The sequence below is a fragment of the Squalius cephalus genome, assembly GCF_949319135.1.
Source record: "Squalius cephalus genome assembly, chromosome: 18".
Taxonomy (NCBI): domain Eukaryota; kingdom Metazoa; phylum Chordata; class Actinopteri; order Cypriniformes; family Leuciscidae; genus Squalius; species Squalius cephalus.
Window position 1 is genome coordinate 3,537,888 of NC_137139.1, and position 22,749 is coordinate 3,560,636.

General features: G+C 41.8%; 1 protein-coding gene across 7 annotated transcripts in view; it reads left to right on the top strand.

Annotated features, from left to right (window-relative positions):
- iqsec1a (IQ motif and Sec7 domain ArfGEF 1a) overlaps positions 1-22,749 on the top strand; it is a 134,071-nt gene that overhangs the window by 61,028 nt on the left and 50,294 nt on the right. The window contains exon 1 of one of the 7 annotated variants that reach the window (XM_079850257.1): positions 3,174-3,247. The exons of 4 other annotated variants lie outside the window; for them this stretch is intronic. In XM_079850257.1, coding sequence (XP_079706383.1) covers positions 3,225-3,247 — 23 coding nt within the window. In that variant the 5' untranslated portion in view covers positions 3,174-3,224. Of the gene's footprint in view, positions 1-3,173; positions 3,248-17,375; positions 17,473-18,747; positions 18,822-22,749 lie in introns of those variants that run through there. 2 more of the 7 variants (XM_079850255.1, XM_079850259.1) reach the window with 2 other exon arrangements.

The following is a 22,749-nucleotide window of genomic DNA, read 5'->3' on the forward strand; positions in this document are numbered from 1 at the left end:
AAATCATCTAAATCTACAACATGTATGTTAGACCCTATACCGACTAAGCTACTGAAAGAGATGCTTCCAGAGGTCATAGATCCTCTTCTTAATATCATTAATTCATCTTTGTCTCTAGGATACGTACCAAAAACTTTTTACAATTACAGGCCGATCTCGAATCTGCCTTTTCTGTCAAAGATATTAGAAAAAGCAGTGTCTTCACAACTGTGTTCCTTTCTTGAAAGAAATGATATCTGCGAGGATTTCCAGTCCAGGTTTAGACCGTACCATAGTACCGAGACTGCTCTCATTAGAGTCACAAATGATTTGCTCTAATCATCCGATCGTGGTTGTGTCTCTCTATTAGTGTTACTCGATCTTAGTGCTGCATTTGACACCATTGACCACAACGTTCTTTTAAATAGAGTAGAAAACTATGTTGGCATTAGTGGAATTGCACTAGCATGGTTTAAATCATACTTATCTGACCGTTATCAGTTTGTAGCAGTAAATGAAGAGATGTCTTATCGATCACAAGTTCAGTATGGCGTACCACAAGGCTCAGTACTAGGACCGTTGCTGTTCACTCTGTACATGCTACCCTTAGGATATATCATTAGGAAACATGGAATTAGCTTTCACTGTTATGCTGACGATATTCAGCTCTATATTTCTTCAAAACCTAACGAAACTTACCAATTCACAAAATTAACAGAATGCATAGCGGATATAAAAAATTGGATGACTCGTAATTTCCTACTTCTAAATTCTGAAAAAACAGAGATTCTAATTATTGGACAAAAAACTTCCTCACGTAATAACCTAGAATACTGTCTAACACTTGATGGCTGCTCTGTTAAGTCTTCATCGTCGGTTAGGAACCTGGGTGTGCTCTTTGATACCAATCTTTCATTTGAAAGTCACGTGTCTAGTATCTGTAAAACTGCATTTTTCCATCTTAAAAATATATCTAAATTACGCCATATGCTCTCATTGACAATAGTTTTATTCACTATTATATAGGTCAGGGGTGGCCAGCGTCGGTCCTGGACAGTTTTGCTCCAACCCTGATGATAACTTAGACGCCTGTCTCTTTCTAGGAGCTCTTAAGACCTTGATGAGCTTGTTCAGGTGTGTTTGATTAGGGTTGGAGCAAATCCCTGCAGGACTGTGGCTCTCCAGATCCGACGTTGGCCACCCCTGATATATAGGCTGTAGCCTCGAAAGCGAGCCAAGTCTTTGCTTTGTCAGTTCATCGCTATCTCATAAATTCCATTATAATCAATGAAGCTGCCAACAATGCACATTAAATCTGTTACTTACATCGTGTCTACACTGTTTGTTAATGAGAGGTTTCGTGAGTCTGCATAACTCAGCACTGAATAAACACTCTTTTGAGCGGTGAGACTGACTAACTTAAACACCTCTGATTGGCCACTGCGTTCAAGAGATCAACAACTATGTCAGTGATTGACTACATTGCTCATCGCTGCAAAAACACGTTGTAAATACATTTGATGTTCTCCAGAGTGCAAATACAAATACTCACTGGCGCGTTTGCCAAATCTGTTTGGCCAGTATATTATTACAGTATCAGCTGAGGGTGCACTTGCTTCCCCTGTGGAACCAGGCCCCGCCCCTGTGGAACCAGGCCACACCCCTGTGGAACCAGGCCACGCCCATGTGGAACCAGGCCACGCCCCTTTTATTTGGGCAGGAATTATTTAAATGAGGAATATATATTGTTCCTGGGAGAAAACTCAAGACTACAATGGAGGCGTTTTAGGGAGTTCAGAAACAGTGACACTGATATAGAGAAGAACTCCCGCTGGAGGGACTTTGTAACTTTGCAGAGCTTTTTAATCCTCAAACGGCAACATTACACTCTAAAGACAGATTAAGTCAGTGCCGTTTCATTTCTCAGATCAGAAACACACTCTCTCTTATCGTCTTGACCTCTGGCCAGGGCCGGGTCTACCATACGGGCAATCTGGGCACGTGCGCAGAGAGGGGCCCTCCATGATCGGAGTTTTTTTTTTTTTTGTGCGCCATGTACGCTGCTACATAAACATAGTATACACAAGGCTTGGCCTCGATAATTATCCAATAGTGTATATTACATTATATGATCTCTTATTCATGCAAATGCTTTTAAACAATTCATGTGCGATAAGACAAAAGTGTGACACACACACACACACACACACACACAGACACAGAAAGATGTGCGCGCACACCAGTATCACGCGCACAGACAACACGCCAGAATAAAGTTATCTTTCGCGCTTGAACTTACAACACACACACAATTATGCCAAAATGTCCGTTTTGTCGAGTATCTTCATAACATAAGAGCTGTCTTATGATGAACGTGAAGAGCTGTGAGAGAATGAGGCGTGTGTGAGATCCGCGTCTCCGTCAGCTGGTCTTAAAGAGACAGCAGCCAATAAAGCTTTCTGTCAGTACAGGTAATCAAAGGACAAAAGGAACAGAGAAAATGACTCACTGCTGTTGACTAAAGTTTTTTTTTTTTTTTTTTGCTATAATAAGGATTAGTCTATATTTAATTTATAATTTATGCAGTGCAGTTTGATAACTTTATTCAATTTCAGTATATGTCCTAGGTCTACCTGTTAGACAGGCACAGGTAAATATGACATTTATTTTTAACTCTTGTATTATTGAGACAAATAAGAATATTTAATTTTTAAAAAATATTATTTTAATTTGAAAACACATGTGCATTTAGTTGTTGTTTCTAGTTTGAGTTGAGAAATAGGCTACAAATTTAGGGAGGAGGGAGGAGGGAGGAGGGAGGGGGGAGGGGGGAGTCCAGCCTTGCCTCTCGCTGCTGATGTTGATTGCGTGTGTGTGTGTGTGTGTGTGTAATGGGCTCTGTGTTCAGGAGCTCTCTCCTCCTGTTTCCATGGAGACCAGAGAGCCAATCAGCGTCCGTGGCTGCGGACTGTACTAAAGCCTGCAGATGGAGGAGGCACAGCTTGTCTTACACACGAAGAAATCTCACATGTGTGCATCCGTATCCACACACACACACACACCTCATCAGCGTTTGTAATCCTGTCTGTGCTCTGCGTCGTGTCAACGCTCGCTCCCCGCATCACGAACACCGCACGTCTTGCTGCTGATGCGCGCGTGACGTCACGGGCCACGAACGCAGGCTGGTCCTCCTGAATGAGCGAGAGTGCGCGCTTCCGCACACGAGCACACGCAGAGCCGCGGCCATGGCGCACAGACTCAGCATGATGTGAGTAAACCATTACAACCGCATGTGTTTTTACCACAGCGCACCTGTGTTGACGCGCAGAGTCGTGTGTTTTATGTTGAGGCTTTGTGATGGGCTTGCAAATGTGTGTGTGTGTGTGTGTGTGTGTGTGAGTGATGATGGACTCCGTAATGATGGTGAAGCCTGCAGTTGTGGTCATGAAGTGAGCAGGATAATGTGCTGTTGTTGCTGCAGTGAATGACAGTGATAGCACTGAGGTGTTTTCAAGCGTCATGCAAAACACGAGGAGCTGGGACCCTGTGTGTGTGTGTGTGTGTGTGTGTGTGTGTGTGTGTTTGGATGGAGCTGATGTGCATTATGACGCAATTTCACAGTCACATGCTTCTAGCACAATGTGCTGCTATAAACTGTGAGGTGTGATGCATTTATCCTTCATGTGCCGTCCGTCCTATATATAATTGCAGACATTATTTTAAAGCATGATATCTTTCTTTTTGCTGTTTATTTGTATTTTCTTGCTCTTTTATAAAGCGTAACAGAATACAAGCATCTGAAAGCGCATCAGCGAGTGCGTTTGTGTTTGTTTGACCCTCTCAAGGTGACCGAGGTTAGTTCATGGTCTTCAGGGAATTCACACACAGTGTTCAAGCTGATTTACTGCTGTCCTGCTTCGACTGCCCCGTGCCGGCTGCTCACTGCTGGCTATATTGTTGTTGTTGATGTTGTTGTTGCAATAAGCATGCAGTATCTGAAGTGTGCACTGATAAGTGTTTCCTTTAGTAGTGTGCTTCATTAAATGACCTCATCACATCGTATTTGTAATTCAGCCAGTGGCATCCAGTTATCGTTATAATCAGAAACATATGCATTTTGTTATTTTGTGTACATGCACTTGTAGGGCTGCACAATTTGGTCAAAATGTCAATATGGCTATAATAACAATAACATTAATATTAAATGAAAGTAAAAAAAAAAATACTTAATGGAAAAAAATAAGAAATATGACTATTGTAATATTTCACTGTAAAATAAAAACATTTATTTGCGTTCTGATACATTTGCATCCAGCCACATCACGCGGCCCTGCTTCTGTGTGTGTGATTCACTGAGGGACTCGTTGTACTGACGTGATGTTGAAATGGCTAAACCGCTAAAACCAGCGTCACACACAGTGACCAAACCATTACATTTCACAGTGAGTTTAAAGGCCCCATGAAACCACTAAACGTGCGCAGTTCTGCCCTGCTGAAAAGCCCCGCATGAACCAGCATGAGCTCCAGGCTGGTTTGAGGTGGTTTGATGCTGGTCTAGCTGCTAGATTCATTTAAAGGTGAATGTGAATTTAAAAGGACCATAATAGAGCCATCTACTTCACCAAAGAAAAAGGCCTCTGTTTTGTCCTCATTTAACATAAAAAAAATGTAATGCCATCAAATGTTTGATATCTTTTAGAAACACTAATAAAGAGTCCAGTGAGTTGGTAGAATGCCTTAATAGTAAGTAGAGTGTCTTTGGCAAAACAATGGAAAGTGCTTCCTAAAAATGCCACCAATGGGAGCAAATCCAGATAAAAGAGAGTAGGACCGAGGACAGAACCTTGATACTAGGGCTGCTCGATTATGGAAAAAATCATAATCACGATTATTTTGGTCAGTATTGAAATCACGATTATGTAACACGATTATTTCACATGACTTTGGGAATGTGTTGCATTTATTAAAAAGACACCTTTCAACAATTCTTAAAAAATTGAAATTTGAACATTTATTGTACTTTTTGAACTATTAAAATAAATAATATAACAGATAGCCTAATACTTCAACAAGTATTTTAATTTTCCCGCAGCTCTACCACTTATAATGCGGGAAATTCCCCCGCAAACACTGATTCACTTTAGCAAGTAGATTGTATGAGTGTCCTAAATTAATCCACACAGATTATAAAATCAAATCTATCAAATCTATCTAAGACGCAATTTCACAAACCGCGTGAGTGTTCAGCGGCGCTGCGTCTACTCTCTCCGTCTCTCAAAATGGGTTGGACAAAGCAAGCGTCGAAACTACACTCTCGCGTTCAGGAGTCGGGACATGACGGAACTGTCTCTTGCACAATCGGGCCAGCACTGCATCATAACTAAAGTTGATCATTTTCACCTCTTTAAGTCTTATCAGTTTAAACATTCAAGCTGAGAGAGTTTATGGCTTCGGGAACACAAGTCAAAATAAGAGTGTTCTTGCAAAACAGAACATGGCAAAATAATCGTTTTTACTCGATTGTACTATTTTGGTGATCGAAATTCAATTAATTGCACAGCCCTAAAAACACAGCAGAAACCAGCATGAACTCCATGTTGGTCTAGTGCTGGTTTATGCTGGTCTAGTGCTGGTTTAGTGCTGGTGGACCAGCCTAGTCATGCTGTTCTCAATCAAAACTGATCTGGTGTCGCTGGTCAATAATGTGTGACAAACACTGGAACATTTGTGCACTTTCCCTGTTACGTCCATGTAAGCGCTGCCTGCAGTGACTAAAGCAGTGCATCTGTGACTGAAGCGGTGACGCTGTGTGTGTGACGGCAGTCTGGTGCAGAGTTAGATAAAGACCTGAGCACTCATAGAGAAATCAGCATCTCCACCTGTCATTTATTCATCGATGTCAGACACATTTCTGTACATGAAACCGTTCAAAAGGACGTGAGCGATTTATAATGTTACAAAAGTGTATCTTAATTCCCCTAACAGCAAACCATTGTGTTTCCCGCTGTCTGAACAGCTCCGCAGTGCTCCGGGTAATGCAGGACATCCGGAGGCTGAGGTGTGTTTGTAGTGTTGGGTCGATGGCGGCGGGTGTCTGACGTGTTTGTTTCTCCTTGTGTCGTAGGTATGTAAATGCTTTGCACCAGTACTGCTGTCCTGCGCCGTGTCGCTCTAAGCCGCTAGCTGTACCTGCTCCTCTCTCTGAGTGCAGGTAAGAGGCGCTCGTGGCCAAACCAGGCAGACTGACTGCCGCTCATCACACGCAGCTGCGCTAGAGAAACCTCACGTCACGCTCTTCCACCAGCAGTGGCATTGATCTCCATGTTAAAGTCAAGTTAAAGGCATTTCATCAACTTGTTTCATATTTTGGTCTGTATCATACTGCGTTCACGCCATGTTGTAATTACCGTGAATTCGAGATGACAACACGTGACATTCGTGAACACACCCTAATTTTAAAGGTTTTTAATGTATAGGCTAATACAACTTTTCAACAATAATAATGTTGGCTAGCTTGATCTTAGATCAAATCTATTTCATTTAAGGGTAAAAATCAAACATTGTTGATGAAGAGCTTTAAATCTTTGCTAAAGTACCTTTGCTGTTAGTTCAAACGAAGGATATCTGTAGTGTCAGGACAAATTTTGAAATGTGATGTGCTTTTATTAGCCTAGATGGTTTACTGTAATTCCAGTTCATGAGAATGATTTTTGTCAAACTGCCAAACAAGGTAATAGAGTAACATGAAGTCTTGAAATGACCCGACAAATGATAGAAATTGCTTCAGTTTTTCACCAATGGAAATGTGAACATATACATACATAAAACTACAATTCAAATGATTTAAACCAACAAAACTGCAATAGTTTTTTGTTGTTGTCTCAATCAAATCTGAAGCATTGTGAATGGTTCAGTGTGATGATTATTATTAGTAATTTTAGTTGGGTGTGAATCTCTGGTCCTGTTATTTACATCAGGTGATGAATGATTGAATGTTTTAACGTTAGTGATTGACTGCACAGAAGTGTCTGTGAACACACTTATCATGTCAACAAACACACTTGGAATTCCTGTAATTTAAGATGGTCAGCTTAAGTTGTAGAACGCGGCTGTCAGTCTGGTTCATGAGTGAACTGAGCGTGAACAGGACGGGACACTGCGCTCCGAACAGGACCTGGCACCACTGCGTAAACCTCTTTGCATGGGGCTCAATCTGCTCCCTAGTTGAGCAGTCACTGTTGCCACAGGATTTACAGTTTAAAAATAACCACAATTTATGATCATTTATATTTATGTATGTTTTGCAGTTGTATATTTCATTAGTTTTGTTTAATAGATTCCTTGAGGTTTTGAAGATTCTGCATTGTAGATGTTTTTTTTTAGAGATGTTTCACATGTCTGTTTTCTGTCCTATTATTCTCATGAACTGGAATTTCATGAACTTATTTTTTAAATTAGTAAAAAAAAGAAAAGTAGTTATTCTCAAAAGACTGATGAAAACAGCCCTTGTTTGAGTGCTCTGCATCTCACCATAACGTCTCAGGTTACGTGTGTATTCCTGGATCCCTGAAGAGGGAACTCGAGCTGCGTCGAGGCACTGTGGGAACGCCCCTGCGTGATTGCATCGTGAAGCACGTGTGAAATCAGTCCAATGGTGTGACGAGACGTCATAGGTGAAGGCTGGCTGCCCACCTTATAAGCAAGTGAGATAGCCTCAACCACCCACTTGCTCATCCTCTGCTTAGATGTGGGTTTACCTTTCCTAGGTGACCCGAAAGAGACAGGATCTGATCTGATTTTCGCCACAGGGCAGCTCTGTGGACATAAGCATCCAAAGCCCTAACAGGGCACAGCAGATTATGTTTTTCCTGATCTGATGATTGAAAGGGTGGAGGACAGAAGGCCTGCAACTTAATAGGACCAGCAACATTAGTTGGGACCTTAGGCACAAAACCAGGCCTAGGGTGAGGAAAAGCTTTCACCATTCCAGGTGCAAATTCTAAGCATGAAGGAGCAACCGACAAAGCTGGTAAGTCTCCAATTCTTTTAGAGACTATATAGCAAGGAGAAATAACGTTTTAATGTAAGGAATTTTTCTGAAACCTCTTCAATAAGCTCAAAGGGAGCCAAAGCCAGGCCTTCAAGAACAACCACCAAATCCCAAGCTGGTGCTCTAGTGCGTAGTGCAGGCCTCAGCCTCAAAGTGCCACGAAGAAAACAAGTAATGAGAGGATCTCTCCCTAATGATGCACCACCCAAAGGAGTGTGGTTAGCAGATATAGCCGCCACATAGACCTTTAAGGTGAACGGAGATAACCCAGCAGAGAAACGCTCTTGCAAAAAATCCAGCACTGAACCCCTAATAGAGTTGACTGGGTCCAAATGACGTTCTCTGCACCAAGAAGAGGATAGCCTCCACTTCAAGCCATACAGTCTTCTCGTGGAGGGAGCTCTGGACTGGAGGATGGTCTCCGTGACCTCGGACCAGAGACCAGATTCTATGAGCTGGGCCCCCTCAGGAGCCAAGCCCACAGCTTCCACAACTCCGGGCGAGGGTGGTATATCGTGCCCCCTGCTTGGGCAATAGGTCGCTTTGTTTCTGTTGCGCTCTGTGCTGTGAGGAGCTCGTAGACGGCCAAGACTGCTCCCGCCCAGCAGTCTCGGAGACCATAGATCGGCGAGGAAGATCTGCTGCCTCTTTCTTTGCCTCCTGAAACCTCTCGACGACCGAGGTGACCGAGTCGCCGAAGAGGCCAGAAGGCTAGAGCGCAGCGTCCAGCAAGACAGTTCTATCCGTCACGCGTGTCAGATAGATTCGGTCAGAGATGCCTCTCCGAAGAGACAAATCTGTAGCCCCGCGCAGTTCTCGAATTGCATCAGCGCTAACTTCATCACTATCATCCAGGTCCCTTAGCCTGATATGCTTGCAGTCTAGACATAGTGTGCAAGCATGCTTCAGCCTGACCTGCTGCCGAATACGCTTTACCCACCAGCGTTGATGTAGCTTTAAGAGGCTTGGTGGGTAACGTCAGGGATTGTAGTGACGATGCTAACTTGGGGGAGAGATAGTGCAAGCGTCTCTTCAGCCCGAGGCCTCGTCACGTAGCCATGTTGTATCAGCCTCATAATATTACTATAGTTAGAGGTCTGTGGGCTGAAGATACGATATGACATGGGTTTCTTCCACAATCTCAACACCTCAGTGGAGGAAGTGATCTAGATGATAAATATCTCTCATCTAGCAAACTTTTCTTTTGAACCTCTTGTTTCTCGGCTGGCCAATCGATGTTTAATTTAGCAACAGCACGAGTCACAACCTCTATAAGCTCCTCGTATGCAGGGGTATGAGGTGGCGAATCCTCAGTATCCCCTGCATCAATGCTAACAACATCCTCAGAACTGGATACTTGTAGCTCTGCTTCTCCCTGAGAGAAGGCACTAGATCTGGCAGGTGAAGGCTGAGATATGGCTGGGCCCGAGATATGGCTCAAGCCCTGAGATATGGCTCAAACCCCTCTGCCAAATCCATCTGCGAACCACACGATCTAAGTCGCTGTTCTGTCTCAGCAGAAGCGGGACCCGAACCGTGAGGAACGCGTGCCGAAGCGCCCTCCTGGAAGAACGCTCCTCACGGACAGCTTTTCGCAATGCTCATAGTCAGCCCCCTTGAGAACTGACTGGGCATGCTCCACTCCCAAACAAGCAACGCAAAGCTTGTGTGTATCCCCACCTGTTAGGAAACAAGGGCAGGGAAAAGCACATGGCTTAAACTGCTGCTTATGTGTATGTGACAAACAACACCAAATAGACTATGACAGTTCACAGAGAGCGGTTGCTGAAGACACAGAAGCTAGCACGGTCTGAGTCCGGTTATGTGTATAGTTTCCTGGTCTGTGACGTCACCCGCCTATGACGTCTTGTCACACCATTGGACTGATTTCACACGTGCTTCACGTAGCAATCACACAGAGGCGTTCCCACAGCGTCTTGACGCAGCTCTAGTTTCCTTGAAAGGGAACTATGCTAAACGCCTGCTTTTCATCACGGTCCCCATCTGCCATAACGCTCAAATCCTGTACTCGTGTACGGTACACATTCAAAAATTATCTCCTGACAAATTTGATGTCAGATGCTATTGTCCCAGTGACGTAAGCATGAAAAACCATAGAAACCATCAGATCTTTTTACTCCTGTCATGTTCAGTGGCGGCTGGCTGACATTTTTGAGTAGGCTGGGTATTCACTGCGATTTGGCTAGCTACTTTTCTTGCATACAACATTTTGCCAGTTTTCTGCCATCATTTAGTGTACATGTGCTGCAGTGTTTGCAGACACTGGAATTGGTCTGTAAAGCGTGCTTGAATGAGAAGTCAGATAATGTTTGATTTAGGATGCCTAGACCAGTGGTTCTCAACTGATGGGCCACGACCCAAAATGAGTCCCAGAATAAATAAAATGCAAAAAAAAAAAAAAGGCTTATAAAGGAAGAGGAAACACCTCTCATATTTGTGATTGTTGACGCTAGGGCTGGGCGATTTAAATCGTGAGATTGTTATGCGCATCTCGTCAGTAAAGCCGGTTCCTTGATTAGTAGTAAATCGCCATCACCTGCTTTCAGATGGAGCGGCATTTACTACAAAGAGCCGTAGTTAACTGACAAGCTGAGCCATATCGCATTAATTATCGCTGGCGATACGTCCGCGATTTTAATGCGATATGGCTCAGCTTGTCAGTTAACTACGGCTCTTTGTAGTAAATGCCGCTCCATCTGAAAGCAGGTGATGGCGATTTACTACTAATCAAGGAACCGGCTTTACTGACGAGATGCGCATAACAATATCATGATTTAAATCGCCCAGCCCTAGTTGACGCCCGTCCGACCAAACATGCATTTTGGCACATTATACGCCAAATGATACAGATGCCAACATGACATGCCTTCATCCTCCAAAACTACAAAAGGAAAAATAAATTATGATTAAAAAAACCCCACACAGTCTACATTAAATACAGGTATTTGTTCTGAACATAATTGTCAATTCTCTTATTTATGTGCTCCTATGTCATGTTCAGTGGCGGGACATTTTTAAGGAGGCTGAGGTGGACATTAATTAGCTATGATAAAGCAATATTAGACTTGGGTTTATCACAGTTTTTGTGATAAATACACTCCTATACGTGGATAATATAAAGACTTGACTGACCGCACCAATTTATAAATGGTCCTGTCATACAAATATCCACTCGCTTTGAGGTCCTTCAGTAATTTGGATTCCATTGATATTTTGGCCAAACGGGAGAGCCGCTCTTCAGTTTTTGTTTTTAGTCTTTTGATAATCTACACCTGCAAATTCAGCGAGGTTTAGCTTCTCTCATAACCAATGGAAGGCTTGCTTCAGTGTGATAACGACAGCTAATTGGTTTTAGGAATGACAGATCAACGCTTTTGATTGTAATTGGTTATTTTTGTGGAACAAATTTCGGTTTGTTACATATTCCCTGTGTGGATTCCTGGACTTTTATGTTGAAGTGTTTCCTGTTTCTTGTGCCATGCTTTGTAGTCTGTTTGTAGTCCTCAATGGGCCAAGCTCCGTGACTGTATAAACATAAGTCCAGGAATCCACAAAAATGAAAATAAAATATTACTCTTTATTATGGTCATCATCATCAAGTTATGATCAATTTTGTAAGAATATGATTACACTAAATGTTTATATTATTGTTTACCTATGATCAGGTAAAATGTGGGTCGTGAAGCACCACTGAGAACTGCTGGCCTAGAGTATGCAGTGTGTGTGTGTGTGTGTGTGTGTGTGCTGTTCTTATAGTGTGCTTCTCTCACAGGAACCATAATGTGCTGCATCAGTTCTGCTGTCCTCCATCTGGAAGCAGCAGTCCTTCAAGATAGCAGGAATAACATCTCCTGTCCAGCCAAGGATCTGCCCTCTCTCACAAAGCGTTCTTCCAAAAGAGCTACATGCACTCATCCCTCCCTCCATCCATCCTTCCGTCTGTCCGTCTCCTGCGGGAACGCTGTGTTCCTCTGGGGAATAAACATCACTGTGTAGGACAGATGGGAATCTTTCTGCAGTAGTTCATTTAAAAGTTCAGTCCGTGAACACTGGAAGAACACAGTGATAGTGCTAGAACTGAATCATGCAGTTTAATGAGTGTTTAACCACAAACGTGTTCCTCTAATACAAAGATACAGAACAGAGTGTATTTCGGAGAGTGTGGAAGAGTGAAAAAGCAGTTTCATTCAGTACTCGGAGTGATGCATGACATGAGAAAGCAATATCTACCTAAATATCAATTACTGTATCACGACTGTATTTGCGTTGTCTGATATCAGTAGCTTATTGTCTTGAACATGTAACAGGATTCAAATTAAAAATTTTGTTTTTGACCCTCTTGTATATGATTTTTCTTTTACATCTGTGCAATATTATGAAAAATATTACAAAACCGTTTGCATCCACTTTTTGGAGTTATGACAACTTCTAATGAAATTACTAAACCAACAAGCTACATTGAGTTAGATGAACTTAATTATTTGTAGCATGAACACACATCTTTAAGTTAATTACTTAAAGGCACACTCTGCAGTTTCCGTTTTTCTCAAACAGCGCCCCCTAGAGTCAGTAACGTTACTGTCGTAAATACCACTCACGCAGAGCCATCTCTCTTTTCCTTGACTCTTCCGACCTCGCTTTCATCGTTTTCTTCGTCGACTCTGCCATGATTCACGTCTGAAATGCCTGCTAGTGTCTTCCATAGAGGCTGCTTCAAAGCAAGTCGTGATTCTCGCGACATTTGTCGGGGTGCCACCTCTCAAACCTGCATTGCTGGTTGCTCCCCAATCAGTTTGGGTGACTTGTGTGAATCGTGCAGATCCGAAGAGTTTTTTTTTTAAGGAGGGGGGGGGGGGGGGGTTGAGAGGGTCTGATTATAATTTAACCGTTAATTTTACTGTTATTAAACAGTAATTCTGGATTGCGTCCACCAACAAGTAAATAGGAAATAAGCGAATCAGAACACTGCGCGCCAAACCAGCAGTATGTGCGCAAGCGTGAACCACTAGTGTTTCTGTCTCACTCTGGATCTGCCACTGCATCACATTTCTCTCTGCGTGGCGTGGAGTGTCCGTTTTTATGTCGGCTCTCATGTTAACTGGTTAGAGCTTGTGTTAGAGCACAATGCCTGCGTGACAGACACACTTCTCGAGCCACGCCGAAACCGCGTGCTAGAAATAGAACCGCAACCGACGCCTATTTTTCACGCGACACGCAAGAGTGTTGGAAGTTTTCAGACAAAATAGAAGGCGCAAATACATATTAATAAATTACATTTTGATGCTTGAAAGTCTCTCGGTTTTGACAAATGCATATATAATTGTAATTTAAAAAATAGGCCTAATTATCGATTTTCAAATATTGTCCCTGTCAATAGGCCTACAGAACGAAATATTCTGTAGCCTATTTTGTCGTCAATACTGCCGACGTTGTCTTTGCTGTATCAGGCTATATATATTATATTTAACATCCAAATGTAGATGGTCTGTTGGCGCACAGAGCCACGCAGTCGCAGACAGGCAGCACGTGAAGTTCGTGAACACCGATTTCCCTTTTCTTTCTTATCTATTTGTGTTTGAACCGACATGTGCACGAAAAAATAAGCCAGTGTCCGTCTCACTCTCAACGAGTTTCCCCGTAAACGCAGTCAAAATAAAACGGATGCGTGTCATTACCGGTATTAGATATGTGCATTCGTCTTAAAGGGACAGCACCCAATATACCTGCAGCTGTTTGTGTCACCAAAGTTAATCAAACAACAAAAGAGAAAGAGAAAAATCACGTTTTGTCAAAAGATAAACTGTATTAATACTTAATACAGTTAATTTACCTGAAAAACAAAGCACTGCTTTATTTCTCGTGTATTTGTGTTTTATTGTATTTATATTTGTATTTTGTTTATTAGTTTCTATGCAGATGCACTAGGCCTACCCTACACAATTACCCCAATCATCCTAGAATTATTCATTCTTTACAAAAAGAGCTTTTCAAATCATCAGGTGAAATCGTTTTCAGGAAGTAGCAGTAAAGCAAGAAGAAGAAGTGCAAGATAGTTTTTCTAAATTTCATTTGACTCTATGTGCCTATAGGGGTGGGTTGGGGATGGTGGCAATGTAGTATCTGGATATTTGCCGCGGGACGAGGGCTTCGATTACCTCTCTCTTTTTTGACCATACATGTGTTTGCACCCCTGTATATTAAGCTACAAATCTTGCATAGTGTGCCTTTAACTACTTGAGTTGGAGCCATGGAACCAATTAATCTTATCTATTTCAGTTCAAATCCACAGCTATCTTATTTTTGTTTGAAGCTATGTTTCTGTTTGAAACATACTCCTGTTTTTATCGTTACATAATGCATTAGGTATGTTTTGCATGCTGGGAGCTGCATGGGATGCTGGTTTGCTTCATGTTTGCAGGAGTGCCTGTGGACCAGCGACACCAGATCAGTTTTGACTGAGAACAGCATGACTAGGCTGGACCAACGTGGAACTCATGCTGGTTTATGCTGTATTGTTCAGCAGGGTATCAACAGACAGCCAATCACGTGCCTCATATATTTACGCACTTTGGACCGACACTGAAACACCATGCGTTGTATAAACAATATTTTCAGCGTTTAAGGGGGAAAATGTCAATTGAAGTGAGGATGAGTCTGTTTTATTTTTACCTTTATAGTCCGAAAAATCCATTCAGGAAAAAAGTTATTATGAGGATGTGCAATGCCTTTATGTAAACAGGTCACTTGATGTGTTTGCTCAATATCTAACCCAGGGTTTAGGAATGTACCATGTGAAACTCAGGTTAAGTATAAGCAGTGTGAAGCGTGAAACAATATACCCCAGGATAGTGTTACCCAGGGTTTGGAATGACCCAGGGTTAACTATTTCAAGTGTGAAAACACCTTCTATTGCCTCTAGTGGACGACACAGACCATTACATCAAGATCTTGGCTCCGTTCCAGTTCACATATTTCTAAGAATGAAAAGTATGTTATGTGCTGATGCATACTTCGTACATTTAACAGCAATGGCATGCTGTCCAGGAAGCTTTGACGTCCAATACACTATGATTTGGAGGGATGGATCTTTATGCAAGATGGTGTATGGCAGGCCATCTGTCAGCTTCATCGTTTATTTGTGTTTTATCATTATTTTGTTGAACTTTTCTAATTCAACACATTTCTACACTTTTGACTTATGATTGGGTTCAGTTACTATGATCAAATGAACTGTGGATGTATTCCCCAAGGTTCTGTCCTCGGTCCTACTCTCTTTTCTCTGTATTTGCTCCCGTTGGGTTGCATTTTTAGGAACTACTTTCCATTGTTTTTCCAATGACACTCAATTGCACTCACTATTAAGGCATTCTACCAACTCATTGGACTCTTTATTAGTGTTTCTAAAAGATATAAAAAATTGGATGGCATTACATTTTTTAAAGTTAAATGAGGACAAAACAGAGGTCTTTTTCTTTGGACAAGTAGATGGCTCTATTAAGGCCCTTTTAAATTCAAGCACCTAAAATGTCGGTAAGGGATTTAGGCTTTTTAATTGATGATAACTTAAAAATGTATAAGCAAAATAATTAAACCTTTTCCACCAAATTCAGACTTTGAAAGAGTTTTTCAAACTTACATCCTTTCATGGTCAGATTTCTGTAACTCTCTGTATATTTTGGCATTCCCTCTGCATCCCTAGCAAGACCACAAACAGTGCAAAATGCTGCGGCGAGGTTTGAAGAGGCTAAAGAAACACAAATCTATTATTCTGGTATTAGCCTCTTTACATTGGCTCCCAGTCCAATAATCTTTCAATAATAATAAATAATAAAAAGAATTGGTGAAAAAAACAAGACAAGATATTTGGGACACACTACTCGATCTCTATTTGACTATATTGGGTGGACAGGTAGTGAACTGATATTCAGCCCTTCTTTCTAATATCCTGGGGCTTCATTTATTAAAGAGTGCGTAGAATCCCAGCTAAAAGTGAACGTACACCAGCACCAGTACGCCAGAGTTTTATTTTATTTTTTGGCCCTGATAGTATGTGTGTGTATGTATGTTTTATTGTACGTTGGTATTGTCTGTGTTATTTTATGTTAGTGTTGACCTGCCAGAGGACTGCGGATGAAAATTAGCATTTGGCTAAATCTGGTACAATGCATGAAATGGAAACATTTATGTTAAAAATTGTACATGGTCCCTTTATAAATAATAAAAAAAAAAAAAAATGTAAAAAGCCACGACAGGCGTACGCAATCAAAGATTGAGATTTATAAAACCTTGCATACGCACACCTGCATGCATTTTTCCCTTTATAAATCACAGTCTACCTGAGAATTTACACGCGTGGAAAAGTCTCACACACCGGCCTTTCCACGCACACAATCAGCCATAATTAGTCAATGCAAATCACCTCATGAATGGCCATGCATATTAAAATGAGCCAGCTAATCAAGGGTTAACCCTCCACCCACCCCGAGATCATTAGAAATGGAAGTTGAGGTAATTCAATTGATGTATTTCTGTTTTATCATTTAATTTCTTCATCTGCCGTCAGTCCCTCAGCTCACCACCGGTGTCTCCAGAATGTCCGTACGCATGGGTCAGAGTCTGTGTACAGGTGCGCAGATTTATTTTATAACTCAGAACTTTAGCGTTCGCCTCTTCCAGGGCCTGTTTTGTGTGACACAACGGTTATAAATGAGACCCCAGGCCCCATGATCTGAATAATGAGCATTTTGAGGGTTACTTGAGCTTTACTGGTGGGTCTTATGGACACACCGCCGTTGAGAAACGCTGGTTTAGTGTACCTGTCTCTTCTCGCTGCAGTGGAGTTAAAACACAGCGTGATTTATGTACATGACATCATAGCATTGAGGACGAGGGAGTCCCTCCCTCCACCAGGGCATCGCCAGCAAACCATCTGCAAGTTCAGTAGTGATGTTGTTGCCAGGCAACCGGCATTCAGCATGTATAGGTGCAGATCTGCTCATGGATGCCGTGGGTGAGATGCACTCGCTGGGAACAGTTTAGGAAAAGCCTGCAGCGAGGAGCACCTGTGCTCTGGAAGTTCCCCGTGTGGATCGAGTCTCAGTGATCTACAGTGAAGACGCTGGTGCAGTGAGGCTGACCTGACCTGGTTTCCTCATCAAGAGGATCCTCTCGGTGTGTGTGCCTGAGCTCTCGAGGATGCGTTCGGCCCGTCGGACAGCAGTCGGCGTGTAACATGCTGTAACAGGGATGTCCTCCGCTGCATTGCATCTCTCGGGTGGAAGCGAAGCTTGATCAGTTTGCTGAACACCCAGCCCTGAAGATGTGACTGAACACCCAGCCCTGAAGATGTCCAGATTTAAAGCTCTGTGTTTGGATTACTGGCAGGTTTTGTGTCTGCAGCCCAATAGCACGTTCTTCAAAAGGTAAGTGTGAGTTGTCTATGGTAAATCATAAACATTTTATGTGCTAACAGCAGAAACAGAATTTATATTCAACATGGTGATGACAATTCCCCCTATTCATTTTTGGTGTGTGTGTGTTTTAATCATTTATTAAAATGACTTTTTCACTAATGTCACCTTGGCCGTGTGAGTTACTGGTTGACGTTAAGCAATAGACCAATAGCTATTGTTTTCAGCTGGTTGTGGTTGGGTGTAAGGCTGTCCTTCTAAAATCTTGGAAATAGTTAATTCAGTAATTTAACAGTATTAACGTTATTGTTATCAAGGTTACGGCAATGATAGCGAGTATAATGTAAGATTTGACATGAAGCGTTCGGAGACCTCGATCAGAAAGAGTGTGTGTCGGTGGTGTTGAGGAGCACAGTTCGTGTCGGCTCATATTCAGCTCTGACTCCGTGCCGGAGCGCAATTCACACTTTTCATCTTCCAGTCAATTCCCTATGGATAACTTCCAGGCTCGCCCTACATATCTTCTCATTGAATATGCGGTTTAACTCTGAAATATATCACATGGGTAGCAACACAAAAAGGGCTGTTTCTGGAGATCTCCCGTCCTGCAGAGTTCAGCTCCAGCCCTGATCTCACACACACACACACACACACACACACCTGTGCTCCTGCAGATCTTCATGAGCTGGTTCAGGTGTGTGTGAGATGACATAGCAAACGTGCAGAACTAAAACTCCATAATACTGCACATTAGGAGAAAATGTTCTACTGTATATGGAAGCCTGCCTAATGAAGCTCTGATTAAACGTGCGTGTGTGCGTGTGTGTGTGTGCGTGTGTGTGTGTGTGTGTGTGTGTGTGTGTGTGTGTGTGTGTGTAAGAGCACCTCAAGTGCTCCAGTGATGTGGGGCTGTAGACAGGGATATAGAGGTCACATCCTCACACAATGCTTTTTCTTCTTCTATAATAGTTAAGTTTGGTACAACAGTTACTACCACGGTGTATTTATTGTTTACATCACAGTTAATTAGAATGCTCATTTTTGTGCATAATAATGAGAGTTTGGGGCGGGTGGGTCTAACGGTCACGGAAAGGCTGTCCTTCAGACAGGAGCCTCTGTGCGGTAGATGATGTGCTGGAGAAGGAACATGCGGCGTGACACCGGAGACCTCAGATAACTTGATCTGCTCTGATCTGAGACAGCAGACAGCATTACTTATTTACTGGCCGTCCCGACCCCAGCAGACTCACACACTCGCAGACTCGCAGACCCACAGATGGTCCTGACGGTCCTGACGGCTGCTGTGTTCTGCTGGACTTCACGGGTCTTCTCTGAGCTCCTGTGTGCTGCCTCGGCTGTGCGTGAGTGTGCCTCTCTTTCCTTCATCTAACACACACTCATGCTCTGAGAAATGCTGAACTTCACAGACTTGAGGATCATGAAAAACAGTGTTCAGAGTTTTTAATTCATTGAGGTAATGAGGTTAGTGAAGACATTAAAGTCTAAAAACCGTAGTGGGACGAGCCACCAAACACTGCTGTCGTGCAAATGAGCGGCCAGAACACATTAAGTGTTTTCTGTTAGAACGGTGTCGTGTTAGCGGACCCTAAGTTAATCACTAATGATCGTTGCGACAGAAGTGAATCAATCAAAATAAAAAATAAATAAAAAACTTTAGCTGGACAATAACTTTATTCTAGAGCTGCTGTAAAGCCTAAACAATCTCTGTTACTGTAATCTCCGATTATCACTGTAAAGCTGATTTGATACAATCTATATTGTTAAAAGCGCTGTATAAATGAAGGTGACTTGACTTGACTTGACTTGTGAGTGTGTGTGTGTGTGTGTGTGTGTGTGTATGTGTGTGAGTGTGTGTGTGTGTGTGTGTGTGTGTGTAATGGAATGGCCGCTGTAGGCTGGAGTAGATTGTTTCCAAATGAACAGAGGCGGTCAGGTGTTCCAGCTCTCCATACATTATTGACAGTCCTCAGATAAACTCCATCCACGCGCTGCTGATAGCTTAGGTTTTTATGGTGCAAGGTCACATATTGTCCAAAGGTTTTTTTTTATTATTTTATTTTAATTTATTTTTTACATACAAGCAGGCCTTGAACCTTGTGATTGCAGAAAATGTTTCCCATCCAGCTTCTGGCCAGACTCAACCCTGCTAAGCTTCAGTGCAAAACCAGCCGAGAGCTGTTCATTTACTTCCACTAGTTCAAGAAATAGATGAAATGGCAGTTGTGTGAATATGGAGCCAATAAAGTTTCCATATTCAGCTGGAAATAATCGTTCTGGAAGTGATTCCAGTGATACTGTTGCTCTGTGCTGTAATGTTATACCTGTGGCAGGGACTCTGCTATTCTTCTACATTCAGATTGATTTTATAGGGTGATGGCACGCGAGGAGCAGTGATGGCCGTTCATGATGATTCGTCAATCTGTCTAAGAGTTTTGATGCGGGCTGTTAGGCTACGCACCTCATTATACCTCAAATAACTTCTCTACACAAGTTGTGTTGTGTGTAATGTTACCCAGATGCTGCAGTGATTTGATGACTTTGATTTGATTTCGTTTAGCAAAATGAAACTGTCATTTTGATCATTTGAGTTAAAATGTAATTTTTCAATAGCTAATTTCTCAGAACATGTCCACACAATCTTTGATCATATTCCAAATTAGGAAGTCATTATAATGCAGCCAGAGGTAAATTATGAGGATGATCAGCGCAATGAATGAATCTTTGACGAGCAACCCATCACCATCACAGAGACACTTTCACCACAGAGATACCCAAGAAAAGTTACAGATAAAAGAAAATATTTAATTTCAGTCATGTTCACAAATAGTGAGAAATAATATTAATCTGTCCAACTGTCCAGTGTTGCTTATACAGTAGGCTGTAAAAACACATGAAACGATCATGACTATGCAACCTTTGCAAAGAATCCGCTATCAGAGAACAGATGTAGGATACAAAAGAACATGTACAATAAATGGTTTAGTTTTGCTTTTATAAATTGAGCATGCATGATAATATTACAAATAAATACATTTTCCTAAGCTGATTTGTGTTAGGCCAATCTGAAAGATTATACAGCAGATTATTTTTTTATTTTGGTCATCAACTTGTGTTCAAGTCAAGTCACCTTCATTTATATAGAGCGTTATACAATACAGATTGTATCAAAGCAGCTTTACAGAGATAACAGGAAATTAATGCAACAGAGAGTGTTTCGGCTGTAGAAGAGAGTCACTGTCCAGTTTAAGTAAGTTTTTGATTGATTCATTTCTGGTGTAAAAATCTGAAAACAGAAAACTTGTTTTGCGTTCTGGCCGTTCATTTAAACGACTACGGTATTTTGGTGGCGTGAGAATGCAAAGTTTTGAAAACAATACCGTTATCATCTATGTGTAAACTTTAAAACGTTAATCTGTGTAAACGGTGACGACGTGCTCACTATATGTTTAGTCTATAGGCATGTGCGTTTGAATGCGTATGTGTGCAGACGCGTAGTCTTTCTCTATTAAGTGACATCGCCAATAACTTGTCTGGCATGCATAATACAGCGTTTTTAGTCATTTCCGCAGATTCATGTGCACAGGAATCATTTTGATAATGTTTTCAGGTGTACAGGGGAAAAGAAACATTTGTCGTGAAAAAAAGAAAGACACTTTTGTCGTGGCGATGAGGCCTTCACAGGGGATGATGCTTGACACGGTCTCTGCTGACATTCAGGGATGCGTTGTCATCATGTCCAGGCGCAGGTCCACCATCTGATCTGGACACGTCCCGGATCCGGCGGACTGCAGTAAACCTCAGAATAAACAGAGAGACTAACATTAGCGTAGATGCCATTCTTCTTATGATGTAGGCCTAACGAGTACATCGGGTGTTATAGGAAGTGTTCCTGGTTCCGGCTGACCTAATCTATGCAGCCTTACAATCATTTTACATGATTTGAATAATAGAAATTGATAATGTATTATGTGTATGCCAGGTTAAAGAGATGCGTTTTTAGATTTAAACTGACAGAGTGTGTCTGCTTCCCGGAAAATCTTAGGAAGACTGTTCCAGAGTTCAGGTGCTAAATAGGAAAAAGATCTACCGCCAGCAGTCAATTTTGATACTCTAGGTATTAGTAACTGGCCAGAGTTTTGAGATCGCAATAGACGTGAAGGACTATAATGCGTTAAGAGCTCGCTCAAGTACTGCGGAGCTAAACCATTTAGTGCTTTGTAAGTCATCAGCAATATTTTAAGCAGTTTCGAGCAGCTGCGTTTTGGACCAGCTGTAGTTTGTTTATTAAGCGTGCGGGGCAACCACCCAGTAGAGCATTACAATAATCTAGCCTTGAGGTCATGAACGCATGAACTAATTGTTCTGCATTTTTCATTGAAAGCATATGGTGTAATTTAGATATATTTTTAAGATGAAAAAAAATGCAGTTTTACAGATACTAGACACGTGACTTTCAAATGAAAGATTGGTATCAAAGAGCACAATTTCTGAGAACTACAACGAATGGGCTCGTTTGGACTACAGCGCGTTTTTTTCGGATTTTATGAAGTCACAATGTTACTCATTTAAATAATCCTGCCAACGGAAAATGCAAGAAAAGGTGCGAGGCCTGGTTGAGCTGCATTAGAGAAGACAGTGTTGTCACTATGTCAAAGAGACACTGTTTTTCCACAACATTTCCAAAACTTTTTTTTTTTACTTTTCTAAGGCTGACAAACTAAGAGTGGTTCAAATGTATTTTAAACAATGTTTCTGAACATTATAACCCCAACGTTTGTCGGTGTGCTGCACATTTTAATGCAGCTACGCACAAAAGCTTCTCCTGAAATGGATAATTTTCCATTTTGTCGAGACAATCTGATGTTTGTGAATCACAACTTTAAAGTATGTCTTATTATTTCTAGTAGTGTTTTCTATTAACAGCTCCAACTATAAGTTTTATGTAGTTGCTATGATGTAAAAGAAGGGAAAAGCTTTGCCTCCGCTAGCCTGCTAACTAACATCACAGTATTGATGTAGTGTTTACTGTAGCTTTTGTAAGCTCTTGCTCTTGTAAGACGGTTCACCGCCCCTTAGGAAAATGATCCATGATTTTGTGATCGATTACTGTTTGTATTACCTTAGTTTTCCGACAAGTATCATGATCATGGTGTATAACTTCGTTTCTAAACGTATAAGAAAATTACCAAAACCATACCACTCTGAAACATCCTGTGAAATCCATGGTTGCAAAGTCCCGGCTTGAAATCCGTTCTGCACGATCCTTAA